This window comes from Triticum dicoccoides, chromosome 5B, assembly GCF_002162155.2.
Source record: "Triticum dicoccoides isolate Atlit2015 ecotype Zavitan chromosome 5B, WEW_v2.0, whole genome shotgun sequence".
NCBI classification, from domain to species: Eukaryota; Viridiplantae; Streptophyta; class Magnoliopsida; order Poales; family Poaceae; genus Triticum; species Triticum dicoccoides.
Genome location: NC_041389.1, coordinates 684,734,479 through 684,754,156, shown reverse-complemented (window position 1 = coordinate 684,754,156; position 19,678 = coordinate 684,734,479). Strand labels below are relative to the sequence as shown.

Below are 19,678 nucleotides of genomic sequence, written 5' to 3'. Positions count from 1 at the left end.
AACTGATAAAAATTGCCATTGGAGTTGTTTTGGAGTCGGTTTACTTACCGTACCACATACCTATACCTTTTCGGAGTCTGAAACGTTCTGTAAAGTGTCCTTTATGTATTCCTCAGGGGTTACAGTTTCAATAATATTAGTTTCAACATTGATAGGATTACCTGAAATATAGTGTTTAATTCTTTGACCGTTTACCACCCTCAGATTTGTGCCTTTGAAGTTGTTGATTTTTATAGCACCAGAACGATAGACCTCCTCGATAACATAGGGACCTTCCCATTTTGAGAGAAGTTTTCCTGCAAAAAATCTTAAACAAGAGTTGAATAATAACACATAATCTCCTACGTTAAGCTCACGCTTTTGTATCCTCTTATCATGCCAGCGTTTGACTTTTTCTTTGAATAGCTTGGCATTCTCATACGCTTGGGTTCTCCATTCATCAAGTGAGCTAATATCAAATAACCTCTTCTCACCGGCAAGTTTGAAGTCATAATTGAGCTCTTTGATAGCCCAATATGCCTTATGTTCAAGTTCCAGAGGTAAATGACACGCTTTCCCATAAACCATCTTATAAGGAGACATACCCATAGGATTTTTGTATGCAGTTCTATAGGCCCATAATGCATCATCAAGTTTTTTGGACCAATTCTTTCTAGATCTATTCACAGTCTTTTGCAAAATTAATTTGAGCTCGCTATTGCTCAACTCTACTTGACCACTAGACTGCGGATGATAAGGAGATGCTATTCTATGATTGACATCATACTTAGCAAGCATCTTACGGAAAGCACCATGAATAAAATGTGAATCACCATCAGTCATGAGATATCTAGGGACTCCAAACCTCGGAAAAATAACTTCTTTAAGCATTTTAATAGAAGTGTTATGATCAGCACTACTAGTTAGAATAGCTTCTACCCACTTAGTAACGTAATCAACAACAACTAAAATATGTGTATAACCATTAGAGGCAGGAAAAGGTCCCATATAATCAAAGCCCCAAACATCAAATGGTTCAATAACAAGAGAATATTTCATAGGCATTTCTTGACGTCTACTAATGTTACCTATTCGTTGACATTCATCACAGGATAAGACAAACTTACAAGCATCTTTGAAAAGAGTAGGCCAATAAAAACAAAACTATAGTACCTTGTGTGCAGTTCTATCTCCAGCGTGGTGTCCTCCATAAGATTCAGAGTCACACTTACGTAGAATCTGTTCCTGTTCATGCTCAGGCACACAACGTCTAATAATACCATCTACTCCTTTATAAAGGTGTGTATCATCCCAGAAGTAATGTCTTAAATCATAAAAGAACTTTTTCTTTTGCTGGTATGTGAAACTAGGCGGTATATATTTAGCAACAATGTAATTAGCATAATCAGCATACCAAGGAGCAGTACGAGAAGCATTGACGACCACTAATTGTTCATCAGGAAAGCTATCATTAATAGGCAGTGGGTCATCAAGAACATTCTCTAACCTAGACAAGTTATCTGCAACGGGGTTCTCAGCTCCCTTTCTATCAATAATATGCAAGTCAAATTCTTGGAGCAAGAGAACCCATCTAATGAGTCTAGGCTTAGCATCTTTCTTTTCCATAAGATATTTAATAGCAGCATGATCAGTGTGAATAGTAACTTTGGAATCAACAATATAAGTTCTAAACTTATCACATGCAAACACAACTGCTAAGAACTCTTTTTCAGTAATAGCATTATTTCTCTGGGCAGTATCAAGAGTCTTACTAGCATACTGGATAACATTCAATTTCTTATCAACTCTTTGCCCAAGAACATCACCTACATCATAATCACTAGCATCGCACATAATTTCAAAAGGTAAATTCCAATCAGGTGGCTGAACAATAGGTGCAGTGATCAAAGCTTTCTTAAGTGTTTCAAAAGCTTCTACACAATCATCATCAAAGACAAAAGGAATATCTTTTTGCAATAAATTAGTCAGAGGCCTAGAGATTTTAGAGAAGTCCTTAATGAACCTTCTATAAAAACCGGCATGACCGAGAAAACTTCTTATACCTTTTATGTCCTTGGGACATGGCATCTTTTCAATGGCATCAACTTTGGCTTTATCAACTTCAATACCTCTCTCGGAGATCTTGTGCCTCAAGACAATGCCTTCATTAACCATAAAGTGACACTTTTCCCAATTCAGGGCGAGACTAGTGTCTTCACATCTCTGTAAAGCTCGATCAAGGTTGCTCAAACAATCATCAAAAGAGGATCCATAGACGGAGAAGTCACCCATGAATAGCTCACAAATCTTTTCACAAAAATTAGAGAATATAGCCATCATGCATCTTTGAAAGGTAGCAGGTGCATTACATAAACCAATAGGCATACGTCTATAAGCAAAAGTACCAAAAGGGCAAGTAAAAGTAGTTTTAGATTGATCCTTCGCACACACAGGTATTTGAGAGAAGCCAGAATAACCATCTAGAAAGCAAAAATGTGTGTGTTTGGATAGCCTTTCTAGCATTTGATCAATAAAAGGTAAATGGTAATGATCTTTCTTAGTAGCTTTATTTAACTTACGGAAATCAATTACCATCCTATAACCTGTAATAATTCTTTGCGGGATCAATTCATCTTTATCATTGGGAACGACGGTAATACCTCCCTTTTTAGGGACACAATGGACAGGGCTTACCCATTCACTATCAGCAACGGGATAAATAATACCTACCTCAAGGAGCTTTAGTATCTCCTTTCTTACCACTTCCTTCATCTTGGGATTTAATCGTCTTTGAGGATCTCTAACTTGTTTGGCATCTTTCTCCACTGAAATCTTGTGTTGACATAATGTGGGACTAATGCCCTTAAGATCATCCAGAGTATATCCAATAGTTGCACGGTGCTTCTTCAGAGTTTTCAATAATCTTTCTTCTTCTTTCTCTGAAAGGTTAGCACTAATAATAACAGGATATATTTCTTTTTCATCAAGATAAGCATACTTAAGATTATTAGGTAATGGTTTAAGTTCGAACACGGGATCACCCTTGGGTGGAGGGGGATCCCCAAGAATTTCAACAGGAAGGTTATGTTTCAGCATAGGTTCCTGTTTAAGGAACACTTCATCTATTTCTTCCCTTTCCTTCATAAACATATCGTTTTCATGGTCTAGCAAATATTGTTCTAACGGATCAGTTGGAGGAACATCAATGGAAGCAAGACCAATAATCTCATCCTTACTAGGTGGTTCCCTTTCACGAGGTTGTCTACTAAACTTAGCAAAATTAAACTCATGAGACATACCATCTACGCCAACAGTGACAATATTCTTTTCAGAATTAATCTTAGGACTAGCAGTATTCAAGAAGGGCCTACCAAAAATAATGGGACAAAAGGCATCTTGTGGGGAAGCAAGAACAAGAAAATCAGCAGGGTATTTAACCTTCCCACACAAAACTTCAACATCTCTAACAATCCCAATAGGTTTAATGGTATCCCTATTAGCAAGCTTAATAGTAACATCAATGTCTTCTAATTCAACGGGTGCAATGTCGTGCATAATTTCTTTATAAAGATCATAAGGTATCGCACTAGCACTGGCACCCATATCACATAAGCCACGATAACAATGATCTCCTATTTTAACAGAAATAACAGGCATGCCTACGACAGGTCTACGTGTCTTAGTATCAGGTCTAGCAATATTAGCAGTCTCACCCAAGAAAGAAATAACATGCCCATCTAAGTCCTCATCCAAGAGATCTTTAACCATAGAAATACTAGGTTCAACATTAATTTGCTCAGGAGGTGTATAAGTCCTAGTATTACTTTTACAAACAACAGTCGAAGCTTTAACATGATCCTTTATCCTAACAGGAAAAGGAGGTTTTTCAACATAAGCAGTAGGAATAATAGGATCACTATAGGTAATAGTCTTTTCTTCGACTGTAATAGGTGCAACTACTTTCACTTCAACAGGAGGATTATATTTAAACCACTTCTCCTTAGGGAGATCAATGTGAGTAGCAAAAGATTCACAAACAGTAGCTACTATCTCAGAGTCAAGTCCATACTTAGCGCTAAATCCACAAAAAACATCGGTATCCATAAAAGATTTAACACAATCAAACTTAGGTGTCATACCTGACTCCTTACCATCGTCGGAACCCCAATCTTTAGAGTTGCGTTTAATTCTTTCCAATAAGTCCCATTTGAAATCAATAGTCTTCAGCATATAAGAACCAGCACAGGAAGTATCGAGCAGGTTGTGATTATCAAGAGAAAGCCGAGCATAGAAATTCTGAATAATCATTTCCCGAGAGAGCTCATGACTGGGGCATGAATATAACATTGACTTAAGCCTCACCCAAGCTTGAGCGATGCTTTCTCCTTCGCGAGGCCAGAAATTATATATGTAATTACGATCACGATGAACAAGATGCATAGGATAGAACTTCTGGTGAAATTCCAACTTCAATCGCTTATAATTCCAAGATCTTGTATCATCACATAGCCTGTACCATGTCATTGCATCTCCCTTCAAAGATAAAGGTAAAACCTTCCTTTTGACAACATCATCGGGAATACCTGCAAGGTGAAATAATCCACGAACTTCATCCACAAAGATAAGGTGTAAATCGGGATGCAACGTTCCATCTCCTGCAAATGGATTAGCTAGCAGTTTCTCTATCATACCCGAAGGAATCTCAAAGTAAATATTTTCATAAAGTTCAGTAGGTTGAGGAGCAACTCTTTTCTCTTCTGGTCGGGGTGAAGATACCCCAAACAAGCCCCTCAAAGGATTAGTTTCCATAGTGACAAGTAATAGAAAATTTTAGCACACTATATAAATGTTTCCTTACCAAGTTCCACTCGCCAAAAGCGCTACACTCCCCGGCAACGGCGCCAGAAAAGAGTCTTGATGACCCACAAGTGTAGGGGATCTGTCGTAGTCCTTTCGATAAGTAAGAGTGTCGAACCCAACGAGGAGCAGAAGGAAATGATAAGCGGTTTTCAGTAAGGTTTTCTCTGCAAGCACTGAAATTGTAGGTAACAGATAGTTTTGTGATAAGATAAGTAGTAACGAGCAACAAGTAAATAAAGTAAATAAAGTGCAAAAAGGTGTCCCAATCCTTTATGTAGCAAAGGATAAGCCTGGACAATTTCTAATAATAATACAGGAGCTCCCGAGGACACATTGGGAATTATTGTCAAGATAGTTTTCATCACGCTCAAATGATTCGCGTTCGGTACTTTGATAATTTGATATGTGGGTGGACCGAAACTTGGGTACTGCCCTAACTTGGACAAGCATCCCACTTATGATTAACCCCTATTGCAAGCATCCACAACTACAAAAGAAGTATTAAGGTAAACCTAACCACAACATTAGACATATGGATCCATATCAACCCCTAACGAAGCAACGCATAAACTAGGGTTTAAGCTTCTATCACTCTAGCAACCCATCATCTACTTATTACTTCCCCATGCCTTCCTCTAGGCCCAAATGATGGTGAAGTGTCATGTAGTCGACGTTCACATAACACCACTAGAGGAAAAGACAACATACATCTCATCAAAATATCGAACGAATACCAAATTCACATGACTACTAATAGAAAGACTTCACCCATGTCCTCAGGAACAAACGTAACTACTCAGAAAGCATATTCATGTTCACAATCAGAGGAGTAATAATATGCATAAAGGATCTGAACATATGATCTTCCACCAAGTAAACCAATTAGCATCAACTACAAGGAGTAATCAACACTACTAGCAACCCACATGTACCAATTTGTGGTTTTGATACAAGATTGGATACAAGAGATGAACTAGGGTTTTGAGAGGAGATGGTGCTAGTGAAGATGTTGATGGAGATTAACCCCCTCCCGATGAGAGGATCGTTGGTGATGACATTGGTGATGATTTCCCCCTCCCAGAGGGAAGTGTCCCCGATAGAACAGCTTCGCCAGAGCCCTAGATTGATTCCGCCAAGGTTCCACCTCGTGGCGGCGGAGTTTCGTCCCGTAAGCTTGCCCACGATTTTTTCCAGGGTAAAAGTGATGATATAGCAAAAGATGGACGATGGAGGCCCACCAGGGGGCCCAGGAGATAGGGGGGGTGCCCTATAGGGGGGCGCCCCCCTGTCTCCTGGACAGGGTGTGGGCCCCTTGGCCTATTTCTTTCGCTCAGAAATTCTTATTAATTCCAAAAAGTTGTTTCATGGAGTTTCAGGACTTTTGGAGTTGTGCAGAATAGGTTTCCAACGTTTGCTCCTTTTCCAGCCAGAATTCCAGCTGTCGGCATTTCCCCTCGTCATGGTAAACCTTGTAAAATAAGAGAGAATAGCCATAAGTATTGAGATATAATGTGTAATAACAGCCCATAATTCAATAAATATTGATATAAAAGCATGATGCAAAATGGACGTATCAACTCCCACATGTTCCACGATGATCTCATCGGGTGAACCACGATGTCGGGGATTCAATCAATCCCGTATACAATTCCCTTTGTCCATCATTATGTTACTTGCCCGAGATTTGATCGTCGGTATCCCAATACCTCGTTCAATCTCGTTACCGGAAAGTCTCTTTACTCGTTCCACAATGCATGATCCCGTGACAAACTCCTTAGTCACATTGAGCTCATTATGATGATGCATTACCGAGTGGGCCCAGAGATACCTCTTCGTCATACGGAGTGACAAATCCCAGTCTTGATTCGTGCCAACTCAACAGACACTTTCAGAGATACCTGTAATGTACCTTTATAGCCACCCAACTACATTGTGACGTTTGGCACACCCAAAGCATTCCTACGGTATCCGGGAGTTGCACAATCTCATGGTCTAAGGAAATGATACTTGACATTAGAAAAGCTCTTAGCAAACGAACTACACGATCGTGTGCTATGCTTAGGATTGGGTCTTGTCCATCACATCATTCTCCTAATGATGTGATCCCGTTATCGAGGACATCCAATGTCCATGCTCTGGAAACCACAACCATCTATTGATTAACGAGCTAGTCAACTAGAGGCTTACTAGGGACATATTATGGTCTATGTATTCACACATGTATTACAGTTTCCGGTCAATACAATTATAGCATGAACAACAGACAATTATCATGAACAAGGAAATATAATAATAACCATTTTATTATTGCCTCTAGGGCATATTTCCAACAGTCTCCCACTTGCACTCGAGTCAATAATCTAGTTACATTGTGATGTATCAAACACCCATAGAGTTCTGGTGTTGATCATGTTTTGCTCGTGGAAGAGGTTTAGTCAACGGATATGCGACATTCAGATCCGTATGCACTTTACAAATATCTATGTCTCCATCTTGAACGTTTTCACTAATGGAGATGAAGCGACGCTTGATATGCCTGGTCTTCTTGTGAAACATGGGCTCCTTAGCAAGGGCAATAGCTTCAGTGTTGTCACAGAAGAGAGTCATCGGGACCGACGCATTGGGAATAACTCCTAGGTCGGTAAGAACTCCTTCATCCAGATTGCTTCATGTGCTGCCTCCGAGGCTACCATGTACTCCGCTTCACATGTAGATCCCGCCATGACGCTTTGCTTGCAACTGCACCAGCTGACTGCCCCACCATTCAAAATGTACACGTATCCGGTTTGTGACTTGGAGTCATCCAGATCTGTGTCGAAGCTAGCATTGACGTAACCCTTTACGACGAGCTCTTCGTCACCTCCATAACCGAATTAGTCCTTTTCAAGTACTTCAGGATATTCTTGACTGCTGTCCAGTGTTCCATGCCGGGATTACTTTGATACATCCCTACCAAACTTACGCAAGGTTCACATCAGGTCTGGTACACAGCATGGCATACATAATAGACCCTATGGCTGAGGCATAGGGGATGACTCTCATCTTTTCTCTATCTTCTGCCGAGGTTGGGCATTGAGCCGTGCTCAATTTCACACCTTGCAATACAGACAAGAATCCCATCTTGGACTGATCCATATTGAACTTCTTCAATATATTATCAAGGTATGTGCTTTGTGAAAGACCGATGAGGCATCTCGATCTATCTCTATAGATCTTGATGCCTAATATGTAAGCAGCTTCTCCAAGGTCCTTCATTGAAAAACACTTATTCAAGTAGGCCTTTATGCTTTCCAAAAGTTATATTATATGTCATCCACATATAATATGAGAAATGCTACAGAGCTCCCATTCATTTTCTTGTAAACACATGCTTCTCTATAAGTCTGCATAAACCCAAACGCTTTGATCATTTCATCAAAGTGAATGTTCCAACTCTGACATGCTTGCACCAGCCCATAGATGGACCGTTGGAGCTTGCACACCTTGTCAGCATTCTTAGGATTTACAAGACCTTCCAGCTGCATCATATACAATTCTTCCTTAAGGAAACCATTAAGGAATGCCGTTTTGACGTCCATTTTCCATCTCTCATAATCATAGAATGCGGCAACTGCTAACATGATTCGGATGGACTTCAACTCCGCTAAGGGTGATAAGGTCTCATCGTAGTCAACCCCTTGAACTTGTCGATAACCCTTAGTGACAAGCCGAGCCTTATAGACGGTCACATTACCATCCGCGTCAGTCTTCTCCTTAAAGATCCATTTATTTTCTATGGCTTGTCGATCATCGGGAAAGTCTGTCAAAGTCCATACTTTGTTGTCATACATGGATCCTATCTCGGATTTCATGGCTTCAAGCCATTTGTTGGAATCCGGGTCCGCTATCGCTTCTTCATAGTTCAAAGGTTCACCGGTGTCTAACAACATGATTTCCAGGACATGGTTGCCATACCATTCTAGTGTGGAACGTGTCCTTGTGGACCTACGAAGTTTGGTAGTAACTTGATTTGAAGTTTCATGATCATTATCGTTAACTTCCTCTCTAGTCGGTGGAGGCACCACAGAAACATCTTCCTGAGTTGCGCTACTTTCCGGTTCAAGAGCCAGTACTTCATCAAGTTCTACTTTCCGCCCACTTACTTCTTTTGAGAGAAACTCTTTCTCCAGAAATGATCCGTTCTTGGCAACAAAGATCTTGCCTTCGGATCTGAGGTAGAAGATGTACCCAATGGTTTCCTTAGGGTATCCTATGAAGACACATTTTTCCGACTTGGGTTCGAGCTTTTTAGGTTGTAGTTTCTTGACATAAGCATCGCATCCCCAAACTTTTACAAACGACAACTTAGGTTTCTTCCCAAACCATAATTCATATGGTGTCATCTCAACAGTTTTAGATGGTGCCCTATTTAAAGTGAATGCGGCGGTCTCTAAAGCATAACCCCAAAATGATAGCGGTAAATCGGTAAGAGACATCATAGATCGCACCATATCCAATAGAGTGTGATTACGACGTTCGTACACACCATTACGCTGAGGTGTTCCAGGCGGCGTGAGTTGTGAAACAATTCCACATTTCCTTAAGTGCGTACAAAACTCGTGACTCAAATATTCTCCTCCACGATCTGATCGTAAGAACTTTATTTTTCTGTCATGTTGATTCTCTACCTCACTCTGAAATTCCTTGAACTTTTCAAAGGTCTCAGACTTGTGTTTCATTAAGTAGACATACCCATATCTACTTAAGTCATCAGTGAGGGTGAGAACATAACGATAACTACCGTGAGCCTCAACGCTCATTGGACCACACACATCAGTATGTATGATTTCCAACAAGTTGGTTGCTCGCTCCATTGTTCTGGAGAACGGAGTCTTGGTCATTTTGCCCATGAGGCATGGTTCGCACGTGTCAAATGATTCATAATCAAGAGACTGCAAAAGTTCATCTACATGGAGTTTCTTCATGCGTTTGACACCAATGTGACCAAGGCGGCAGTGCCACAAGTATGTGGGACTACGATTGTCAACCTTACATCTTTTGGTATTAACACTATGAATATGTGTAACATCATGTTTGAGATTCAATAAAAATAAACCATTGACCAACGGGGCATGACCATAAAACATATCTCTCATATAAATAGAACAACCATTATTCTTAGATTTAAATGAGTAGCCATCTCGCATTAAACGAGATCCAGATACAATGCTCATGCTCAAAGTTGTCACTAAATAACAATTATTGAAGTTTAAAACTAATCTCGTAGGTAGATGTAAAGGTAGTGTGCCGACGGCGATCACATTGACCTTGGAACCATTCCCGATGTGCATCGTTACCTCGTCCTTCACCAGTCTCCGCTCATTCCGCAGCTCCTGTTTTGAGTTACAGATATGAGCAACTGCACCGGTATCAAATACCCAGGAGCTACTACGAGCGCTGGTAAGGTACACATCAATAACATGTATATCACATATACCTTTGGTGTTGCCGGCCTTCTTATCTACTAAGTACTTGGGGCAGTTCCGCTTCCGGTGACTATTTCCCTTGCAATAAAAGCACTGAGTCTCGGGCTTGGGTCCATTGTTTGGCTTCCTCCCGGCAACTAATTTACCGGGCGCGGCAACTCCATTGCCGTCCTTCTTGAAGTTCTTTTTACCCTTGCCTTTCTTGAAACTAATGGTTTTATTCACCATCAACACTTGATGTTCCTTTTTGATTTCCACCTCCACTGATTTCAGCATTGAATATAACTCAGGAATGGACTTCTCCATCCCTTGCATATTGTAGTTCATCACAAAGCTCCTGTAGCTAGGTGGGAGCGACTGGAGGATCCTATCAATGATCGAGTCATCTGGAAGATTAACTCCCAGCTGAGACAAACACTTGTGCAACCCAGACATAGTGAGTATATGCTCGCTGACAGAATTGTTTTCCTCCATCTTACAGTTGTAGAACTTGTCGGAGACTTCATATCTCTCGACCCAGGCATGAGCTTGGAAAACCATTTTCAGCTCTTGGAACATCTCATATGCTCCGTGCTGCTCAAAACACTTTTGGAGCCCCGGTTCTAAGCTGTAAAGCATGCCGCACTGAACCAGGGAGTAATCATCACTAGGCGACTGTCAGGCATTCATAATGTCTTGAGTTGCTGAGAAAATGGGTGCATCACCTAGCGGTGCTTCGAGGACATATGTTTTCTTGGCAGCTATGATGATGATCCTCAAGTTTCGGACCTAGTCCGTATAGTTGCTACCATCGTCTTTCAGCTTGGTTTTCTCAAGGAACGCGTTGAAGTTGAGGGCAACATTATCGTGGGCCATTTGATCTACAAGACATATTGCAAAGATATTTTAGACCATGTTCATGGTAATTAAGTTCATCTAATCAAATTATTTAATGATCTCCAACTCAGATAGACATCCCTCTAGTCATCTTAGTGATACATGATCCGAATCAACTAGGCTGTGTCCGATCATCACGTGAGACAGACTAGTCATCATCGGTGAACATCTCCATGTTGATCGTATCGACTATATGACTCATGTTCGACCTTTCGGTCTCTCGTGTTTCGAGGCCATGTCTATACATGCTAGGCTCGTCAAGTCAACCTAAGTGTTTTGCGTGTGTAAATCTGGCTTACACCCGTTGTATGTGTTAGAATTTATCACGCCCGATCATCACGTGGTACTTCAAAACAACGAACTTTCGCAACGGTGCACAGTTAGGGGGGAACACTTTCTTGAAATTTTAGTGAGGGATCATCTTGTTTATGCTACCATCGTTCTAAGCAAATAAGATGTAAACATGACAAACATCACATGCAAATCATAAAGTGACATGATATGGCCAATATCATCTTGCGCCTTTGATCTCCATCTTTGAGGCACGACATGATCACCTTTGTCACCGGCATGACACCATGATCTCCATCATCGTGTCTTCATGAATTTGTCTCGCCAACTATTACTTCTACTACTATGGATAACGGTTAGCAATAAAGTAAAGTAATTACATGGCGTTTTCAATGACACGTAGGTCATACAATAAATTATGACAACTCCTATGGCTCCTGCCGGTTGTCATACTCATCGACATGCAAGTCATGATTCCTATTACAAGAACATGATCAATCTCATACATCACATATATCATTCATCACATCCTTTTGGCCATATCACATCACATAGCATACCCTGCAAAAACAAGTTAGACATCCTCTAATTGTTGTTGCATGTTTTACGTGGCTGCTATGGGTTTCTAGCAAGAACGTTTCTTACCTACACAAAAGCCACAACGGTGATATGCCAATTGCTATTTACCCTTCATAAGGACCCTTTTCATCGAATCCGATCCGACTAAGGTGGGAGAGACAGACACCCGCTAGCCACCTTATGCAACAAGTGCATGTCAGTCGGTGGAACCTGTCTCACGTAAGTGTATGTGTAAGGTCGGTCCGAGCCGCTTCATCTCACAATGCCGTCGAACCAAGATAGGACTAGTAATGGTAAGCAAGTTGAACAAACCATCGCCCACAACTACTTGTGTTCTACTCGTGCATAGAATCTACGCATAGACCTAGCTCATGGTGCCATTGTTGGAGAATGTACCAATAATTCAACAGTTTTCCTACGTATCACCAAGATCAATCTAGGAGATTCTAGCAACGAGAGAGAGAGGGAGTGCATCTTCGTTCCTTTGAAGATCGCTAAGCAGAAGCTTTACAAGAACGCGGATGATGGAGCCGTACTCGTGGCGATTCAAATCGCGGAAGATCCGATCTAGCGCTGAACGGACGACACCTCCGCGATCAACACACGTACAGCCTGGGAACGTCTCCTCCTTATTGATCCAGCAAGGGGAGAGGAGAAGTTGAGGGAGAGCTCCGGCAACACGACGGTGTGGTGGTGGAGCTTGTGGTATTTCTGCAGGGCTTTGCCAAGCTCTACGGAGGAGGAGGAGGTGTTGGGTAGGGAGGGGCTGTGCCAGGGGAAAGGGTGCGGCAGCCCTCCCACACCCCCACTATCTATAGGGGAAGGGGAGAGGGGGCCATCCCCCTTAGATCCCATCTAAGGGGGGGCGGCCAAGGGGGAGGCTTGCCCCCCATGCTAGGTGGGGGCGCCCCCCTTAGGGTTTCCCCCAACCCTAGGCGCATGAGCCCTAGGGGGGAGTTGGCGCCCCGCCCACCTCGGGGCTGGTTCCCCTCCATATTCAGCCCATAGGGCCCTCCAGGGTAGGTGGACCCCCGGAACCCCTTCGGTGGTCCCAGTACAATACTGGTAACCCCCGAACACTTCCGGCGACCGAATAAGGACTTCCCATATATAAATCTTCATCTCTGACCATTCTGGAACTCCTCGTGACATCCGGGATCTCATCCGGGACTCCGAACATCCTTCGGTAACCACATACTATTCTCCCATAACAGCTCTAGCGTCACTGAACCTTAAGTGTGTAGACCCTACGGGTTCGGGAACCATGCAGACATGACCGAGACATCTCTCCGACCAATAACCAACAGTGGGATCTGGATACCCATGTTGACTCCCACATGTTCCATGATGATCTCATTGGATGAACCACGATGTCGTGGATTCAATCAATCCCGTATACAATTCCCTTTGTCCATCGGTATGTTACTTGCCCGAGATTCGATCATGGGTATCCCAATACCTCGTTCAATCTCGTTAACGGCAAGTCTCTTTACTCGTTCCACAATGCATGATCCCGTGAGCAACTCCTTAGTCACATTGAGCTCATTATGATGATGCATTACCGAGTGGGCCTAGAGATACCTCTCTGTCATACGGAGTGACAAATCCCAGTCTTGATTCGTGCCAACTCAACAGACACTTTCGGAGATACCTGTAATGTACCTTTATTGCCACCCAGTTACGTTGTGACGTTTGGCACACCCAAAGCATTCCTAGGTATCCGGGAGTCGCACAATCTCATGGTCTAAGGAAATGATACTTGACATTAGAAAAGCTCTTAGCAAATGAACTACACGATCTTGTGCTATGCTTAGGATTGGGTCTTGTCCATCACATCATTCTCCTAATGATGTGATACCGTTATCAATGACATCCAACGTCCATCGTCAGGAAACCACAACCATCTATTAATCAACGAGCTAGTCAACTAGAGGCTTACTAGGGACATATTACGGTCTATGTATTCACACATGTATTACGGTTTCCGGTCAATACAATTATAGCATGAACAACAGACAATTGTCATGAACAAGGAAATATAATAATAACCATTTTATTATTGCCTCTAGGGCATATTTCCAACTGCAGGATCCTAAGTTTCCCTTCATGTAGTTCAAAACCAGTGGAAAAGCATCGACAATGCAAATAATATACCACCTTTGTTCATGATGTAGTTGTTGGTTCACCTTAGTCCCACAGACAAGACCACCCCCACGGGAAAGATGAAAGCATGGAACATTAACTTCATCTTTAGCACTAGGAACATTTTGGTGGGGTGACGAGGACAATCAGAAAAGGATGCATTGGATGGCGTGGTGGAAGATGTGTGTCCCAAAAGACCAAGGAGGAATGGGATTCTGAGATATACATGATTTCAATTTGGCTTTGCTAGCCAAGCAAGCGTGGTGGTTGCTTGATAATCCGGAATCATTATGTGCCACAATCTTGAGAGCTAAATACTTCCCGAATGGCGATTTTATGAATGCAAATTTAAAGAAGGGTTCCTCTTCTACCTGGCAAAACGCTTTATTGCGGGGTTGATTCTCTAAGGAATGGTTATATCTTGCAAGTTGGAAGATGCATGGATCACGAATTGAGCAAATAGGAAAATAATTACTCCTAGAAGGGGGCAACTTTTGGCAAAGGTCTCTGATCTTATTGATCCAATCACGAGTTATTGGGATGAAGACTTGGTGAGACAAACGTTGTGGCCAATTGACGCTCAAAGGGTGCTTGCGCCCTTCCGATGCATGACATGTCGGACTTCATTGCTTGGAATTACACAAAAAAATGGATTGTTCACTGTTCAATCGGCTTATTGGGAGGAATGGAATCAACAACATGGAAGGAAATTGGAACATAGCAATGGTATGGGTAGATCCAATGCTAATCCTATTTGGAGTAGGATATGGAAGTTATCTTGTCCGGCAAACGTAAAATTCTTCATCTGGCGTACATTGCATGGAACCCTCTCATGTCGTGTTATGCTCGCCAATAGACATATGAAAGTCTCGCCCATCTGCCCATCACGTCCAAATGGGCCAGAAGACACAAAACACGTCTTGTTTCTGTGTGATAAGGCGAAAGAGGTTTGGGATAAGTTAGGATTGTATGAGGTGATCAATAGAGCTTGTGTTGTCGACCGGGCGGGAGAGACAGTTCTTGAATTTTTACTACTTATGCCAGATCAAGAAATATCTGTGTTGGGCCTTCAAAACGCACGTGAATTGATCGTTATAACAGCTTGGTATTTATGGTGGGATAGACGTAAACTGGTTCATGAAGGAAAATCTCAAGATGCAAATCAAACTTCGATGGGGTCTCGCGCTATAACGACAAACTATGTTAAAGCAAACTTCCCTAAGACAATCAGTAAAACAGGGGATGGTTTAGACCTCCTATGGGCTTTGTGGAGCTAAACGTGGATGCTTCTTTTGACCATGATCTGCTTAGAGGCACGGCAGGGGCAGTCCTCGGTGAAGACAAAGGAAGGTTCATTGTTGGCGGAAGTTGGAGGATTGGCTTGTGTGCTGACGTTCTAACAGCAGAAGCACTGGCACTAAGGTTTGGCCTTACCCTTGCACAGAAGGCGGGAGCTACGATGGCAGTGTTCGCTGATTGCTATTTTATAGCTCGTGAATTTACTGTTACTAGGTTTGGACACTGTAATAGGGAAGCAAATAAGGTTGCTCATAAAATTTCTAGGCTAGCGAAATTTTTTGCGACTAGGGATTGGTTTGAGGAGCCTATGGATGATATTATACCTCTCCTTATTGACGATGTAACTGCTATTTCTAATTAATAAAGCTTGATGTTTATTTCAAAAAAAGGAAGATGCCCCCTCCTTTTCATTTTTTGTAATTTCGTGGCATCCAATGATATTTTATTTTCTTGAAATAAAAAAATGTAGAAAAGACAAACTCGCACTAAGCACTGAATTAATAGATTAGTCCCTGAAAAGTTTTTAAAATGTTGCACAATTGAAGGATAATAGGCGTAATACATACAAACATTATAGATACTAACAAAAGTGCCTGTGCGTTGCAACAGGATAAAAGAATACCACGCACTCTTAATTTATAAAAAAATGGTCTATAATCTGAGTATTTGTAGCTACGGTCCAAACAAAGATAGTCTTTGCTTACAAAAGCGCAAGTTCAAGATTTCACATGTCTTGTATTTAAACACGGCTTGTATGTAGATTTAATACGTACAAAGAAACATGCAAGTAATCTTCAATTTCGTCTCCAATCCTGATTTTACTAAGATGTTCATCCACAATCCAGATCAGTACCGATATAAAAGAAAGACGGATAATGCACTGTTGATTAACATTGCACGCTAGATAGTATTTTTTTAAATGGTTAACAGGTAAAATAACATCATATTCAAATTCTATATATTTTTCTAATCAAATTCCATATATAACATGTTAAATATGAAGTTACGGTTTAAAAGATATGAGTATTTTAAAAACATTTGATATGTATTACGGGTTTAATGTCAGAAACATCAGGAGGTTTTCTTTATAGTATGACGGACTAAGATATAGATAGTGGAACCAGACACCTATTAGTCTTTCATCTTGGCACATGTCCTCTCCTTCAAAAAAAAAATCTTGGCATGTCCTCTTTTGATGGAAAACTTTGTCTTGAATTTTCTCAAAATTTTCATTTAGAAATACTTGTTTCGCGTGAAAATATACATACAAGGACAAAAGGTGGCATTTCGGATTTTTTTTTCCGATTGGTTAGTTCAAATAAATAATAAAATGATGCATTTCAATAAAAAAAATAGGGCATGAAGACTAAGAAAATGTATAGGTTGGCCTAGCCATGGGAGTTTCTCTCTTGGCGAGACCTCAAGTTTAGACATGGTGGCTAGCTTGGGTTTGGATGGGTGGTGGGAGAGCTCGTACGATGGAGCGTGGCCGAGGGCAACACAACTCTAGAACGGACAAGGCGCTAGTGGTCGGGTACCTAGGGGGCAGCGATCTCGAGCGGAAATATGGACGATAGTGTCATATTGTGTGTGAATTTAGGCCTGGTGTAAAATGGAGAAGATAATAATTTTCATGTTAAATAGGAAAGTCATCATTGTTTTAGCCCCAACTATACGCCACTCTCACACACGCAATCCCCACAATTAACTCATATCCCAACTATACTACTAATTGGATGTACCCACAACCTATACACACCATCGCACTCAACCCTTCCATGCGACCACCCAGATCCAGATCTAGACTACGACCACCATGGCAGTAGAGTCGTCGACGCTCCCGGAAGAGCTCTTCGAAGAGATCCTCCTCCGCCTTCCACCCGATGACCCAGCCTGCCTCTTCCGCGCCTCCCTCGTCTGTAAAGCCTGGGGCTACGCCGTTTCTCGCCCCGGCTTTCATCGTCGCCTCCATGAGCTCCACCAGTCACCTCCCGTGATTGGCTTCCTTCACGACTCAGACGAGGAGCGCATCCCCGACTTCATCCCCACCACCGCATCGTCCTTCTCCCTCGCTGCTTCGGATCGTCGGTTGTCCAGGGCCCTCGACTACCGCCACAGACGCGCCCTCTTCCTCTCCGACTCCGAGGGACAGGATACTCAAGAGCTTCTCATGTGGGAACCAGTCACGAGTGCCCAACAACATATACCAATGCCCGTGGCTTACAATGACATATATGCGAATGTGGTGCACACGACCGCAGCCGTATTCTGCGGAGTGGATGGGTGCGACCACCGCGACTGCTTAGGGGGGCATTTTCGGGTGTTGTTTGTCCTCTCTGTTGAAGATGAAGACAGTGACGATGATGAAGATGCCATGTGGGCCTGTGTATTCTCGTCGGAGACAGGCACCTGGGGTGAGCTAACCTCTTTGCACCACCGCTGGCACATGTGCTTTACATTTTTTTCTAGCGTGCTCGTTGAGTGGTCTCAGCTTTACTTCATGGCTGATGATGGGTTCATCCTAGAGTATAATTTGGCACGGCACAACTTGACTGTGTTTAACCCACCAAACTATTTGTGGAACTATGGCGACGACCGATATAACATTATGCTGGCAGAGGATGGTGGACTGGGTGTTAACGAAGTCATGGGTTCACATCTGAGATTGTGGGCTAGGGAGGTGAGTGATAGCACTAATGCACGATGGGTGTTGAGCCGAGTCATCTACATGGTCAATTTGCTCCCAATTGGTGCTCTTGTGGATGCAGAGACTAGAGTTCAAGTTCTGGGCTTTGCCGAGGGAGCAAATGTCATTTTGGTGACCACAGTAGCTAGACTCTTCACGATTGAACTACAATCAGAGCGGACCAGAAAGGTATGTGATGACCATGGCTTTGCTAATTTGATTCCCATTGTGAGCTTCTACACTCCTGTGACTCGAGGTGAGCACAAGGATCGATCATCGAAGCCTAGTGAGGCTGCAGGTCCTCGGGGTGCGTTAGGGGAGGAGAAAATAGTAGATCAGGCACGACAATTTATCAACAGTGGGTCCAATGTTACTAAGGATGAGGACTTTGTAAACTCCTTCGAATGTGTCAGCCATGCCATAACGAACAGGTAAGGGTTATCATCCTGAAAGCCACTAGCCCCGCTGAAGTGTGACAATGTATTCTCTGTGTGGAAAATAACTAGCAACTAGTTTAGTGCTCGTTTGGATATGTTCTTGTTGTGACATATCCCTTGCTGCCCCGGGCCTTTGGCTTTTGTAGTTTGGTAGATGAGGATTAGTGGGGTTTAAGATGTTATAACATTTGCCTTGTTTCTATGGGTGTGTTGCTTCTTGAGATGTTACTCCATAGCAATACTTCGGAAAATATTTGACACTCGCTAGTTGAGAAATGTTAAATATGTCCCCGGTACTGCTAGATAGTTAGAGACTAGTATGTCATGTTATGATGTGCGCATTGTGATTAGCATCGTATCAAAGTTTAATCACCATGTTATCCTATTTGAGAAATGTTATATGTGTCTCCAATACTAGCTAGATGCCAATATCTCATCACGTCGGTATATTTGTGTAGTGCTTCATAATATGTGCACACACTAACTAGTTGTCAGAAAAGGCAGCCAACAAAACGAAGTTAGCACCTTGTGTCATCAAATTGGTTGACAGACCAAATGTAGTTGTGATGTTCTATCATACAGATAACAGTAACTTTATGTCTTGAGTTATAACTTCTAACCTTAACAGTTATCGACTGAATATTTGTCCTTATTGTTAGGGCTCCACCATATGAAGAAGTTGCTTCAGAATGTACCAGCATGGTCTATGGACATGGATGCGACTTGCCATATGAAGCTCAAGAGCTGACTGGTCCTTGGGGTGACGATGTTCCCAAGAGTGCGTGAAATGAAGAATCCGTGAAGAGTTCAAGTACAACCAGCAAAGGTGATGCTTGGAACTGAGAAGACCTCGGGTAGCAATGTTGATGATGCTCCCTGAGGGAGTCCCGGACTAGGGGGTGTCCGGATAGCCGAACTACCATCATCGGCCGGACTCCAAGACTATGAAGATACAAGATTGAAGACTTCGTCCCGTGTCCGGATGGGACTTTCCTTGGCGTGGAAGGCAAGCTTGGCGATACGGATATGTAGATCTCCTACCATTGTAACCGACTCTGTGTAAC

At 42.3% G+C, this 19,678-nt stretch overlaps 1 protein-coding gene across 1 annotated transcript; it reads left to right on the top strand.

The window, feature by feature from the left end:
* The first annotated feature begins 17,307 nt into the window (after positions 1-17,307).
* LOC119310513 lies at positions 17,308-19,400 on the top strand. Its single transcript, XM_037586243.1, has 2 exons — positions 17,308-18,608; positions 19,274-19,400. The coding sequence occupies exons 1-2, from the start codon at positions 17,308-17,310 to the stop codon at positions 19,398-19,400; spliced, it is 1,428 nt and encodes a 475-aa protein (XP_037442140.1).
* Positions 19,401-19,678: the final 278 nt, after the last annotated feature.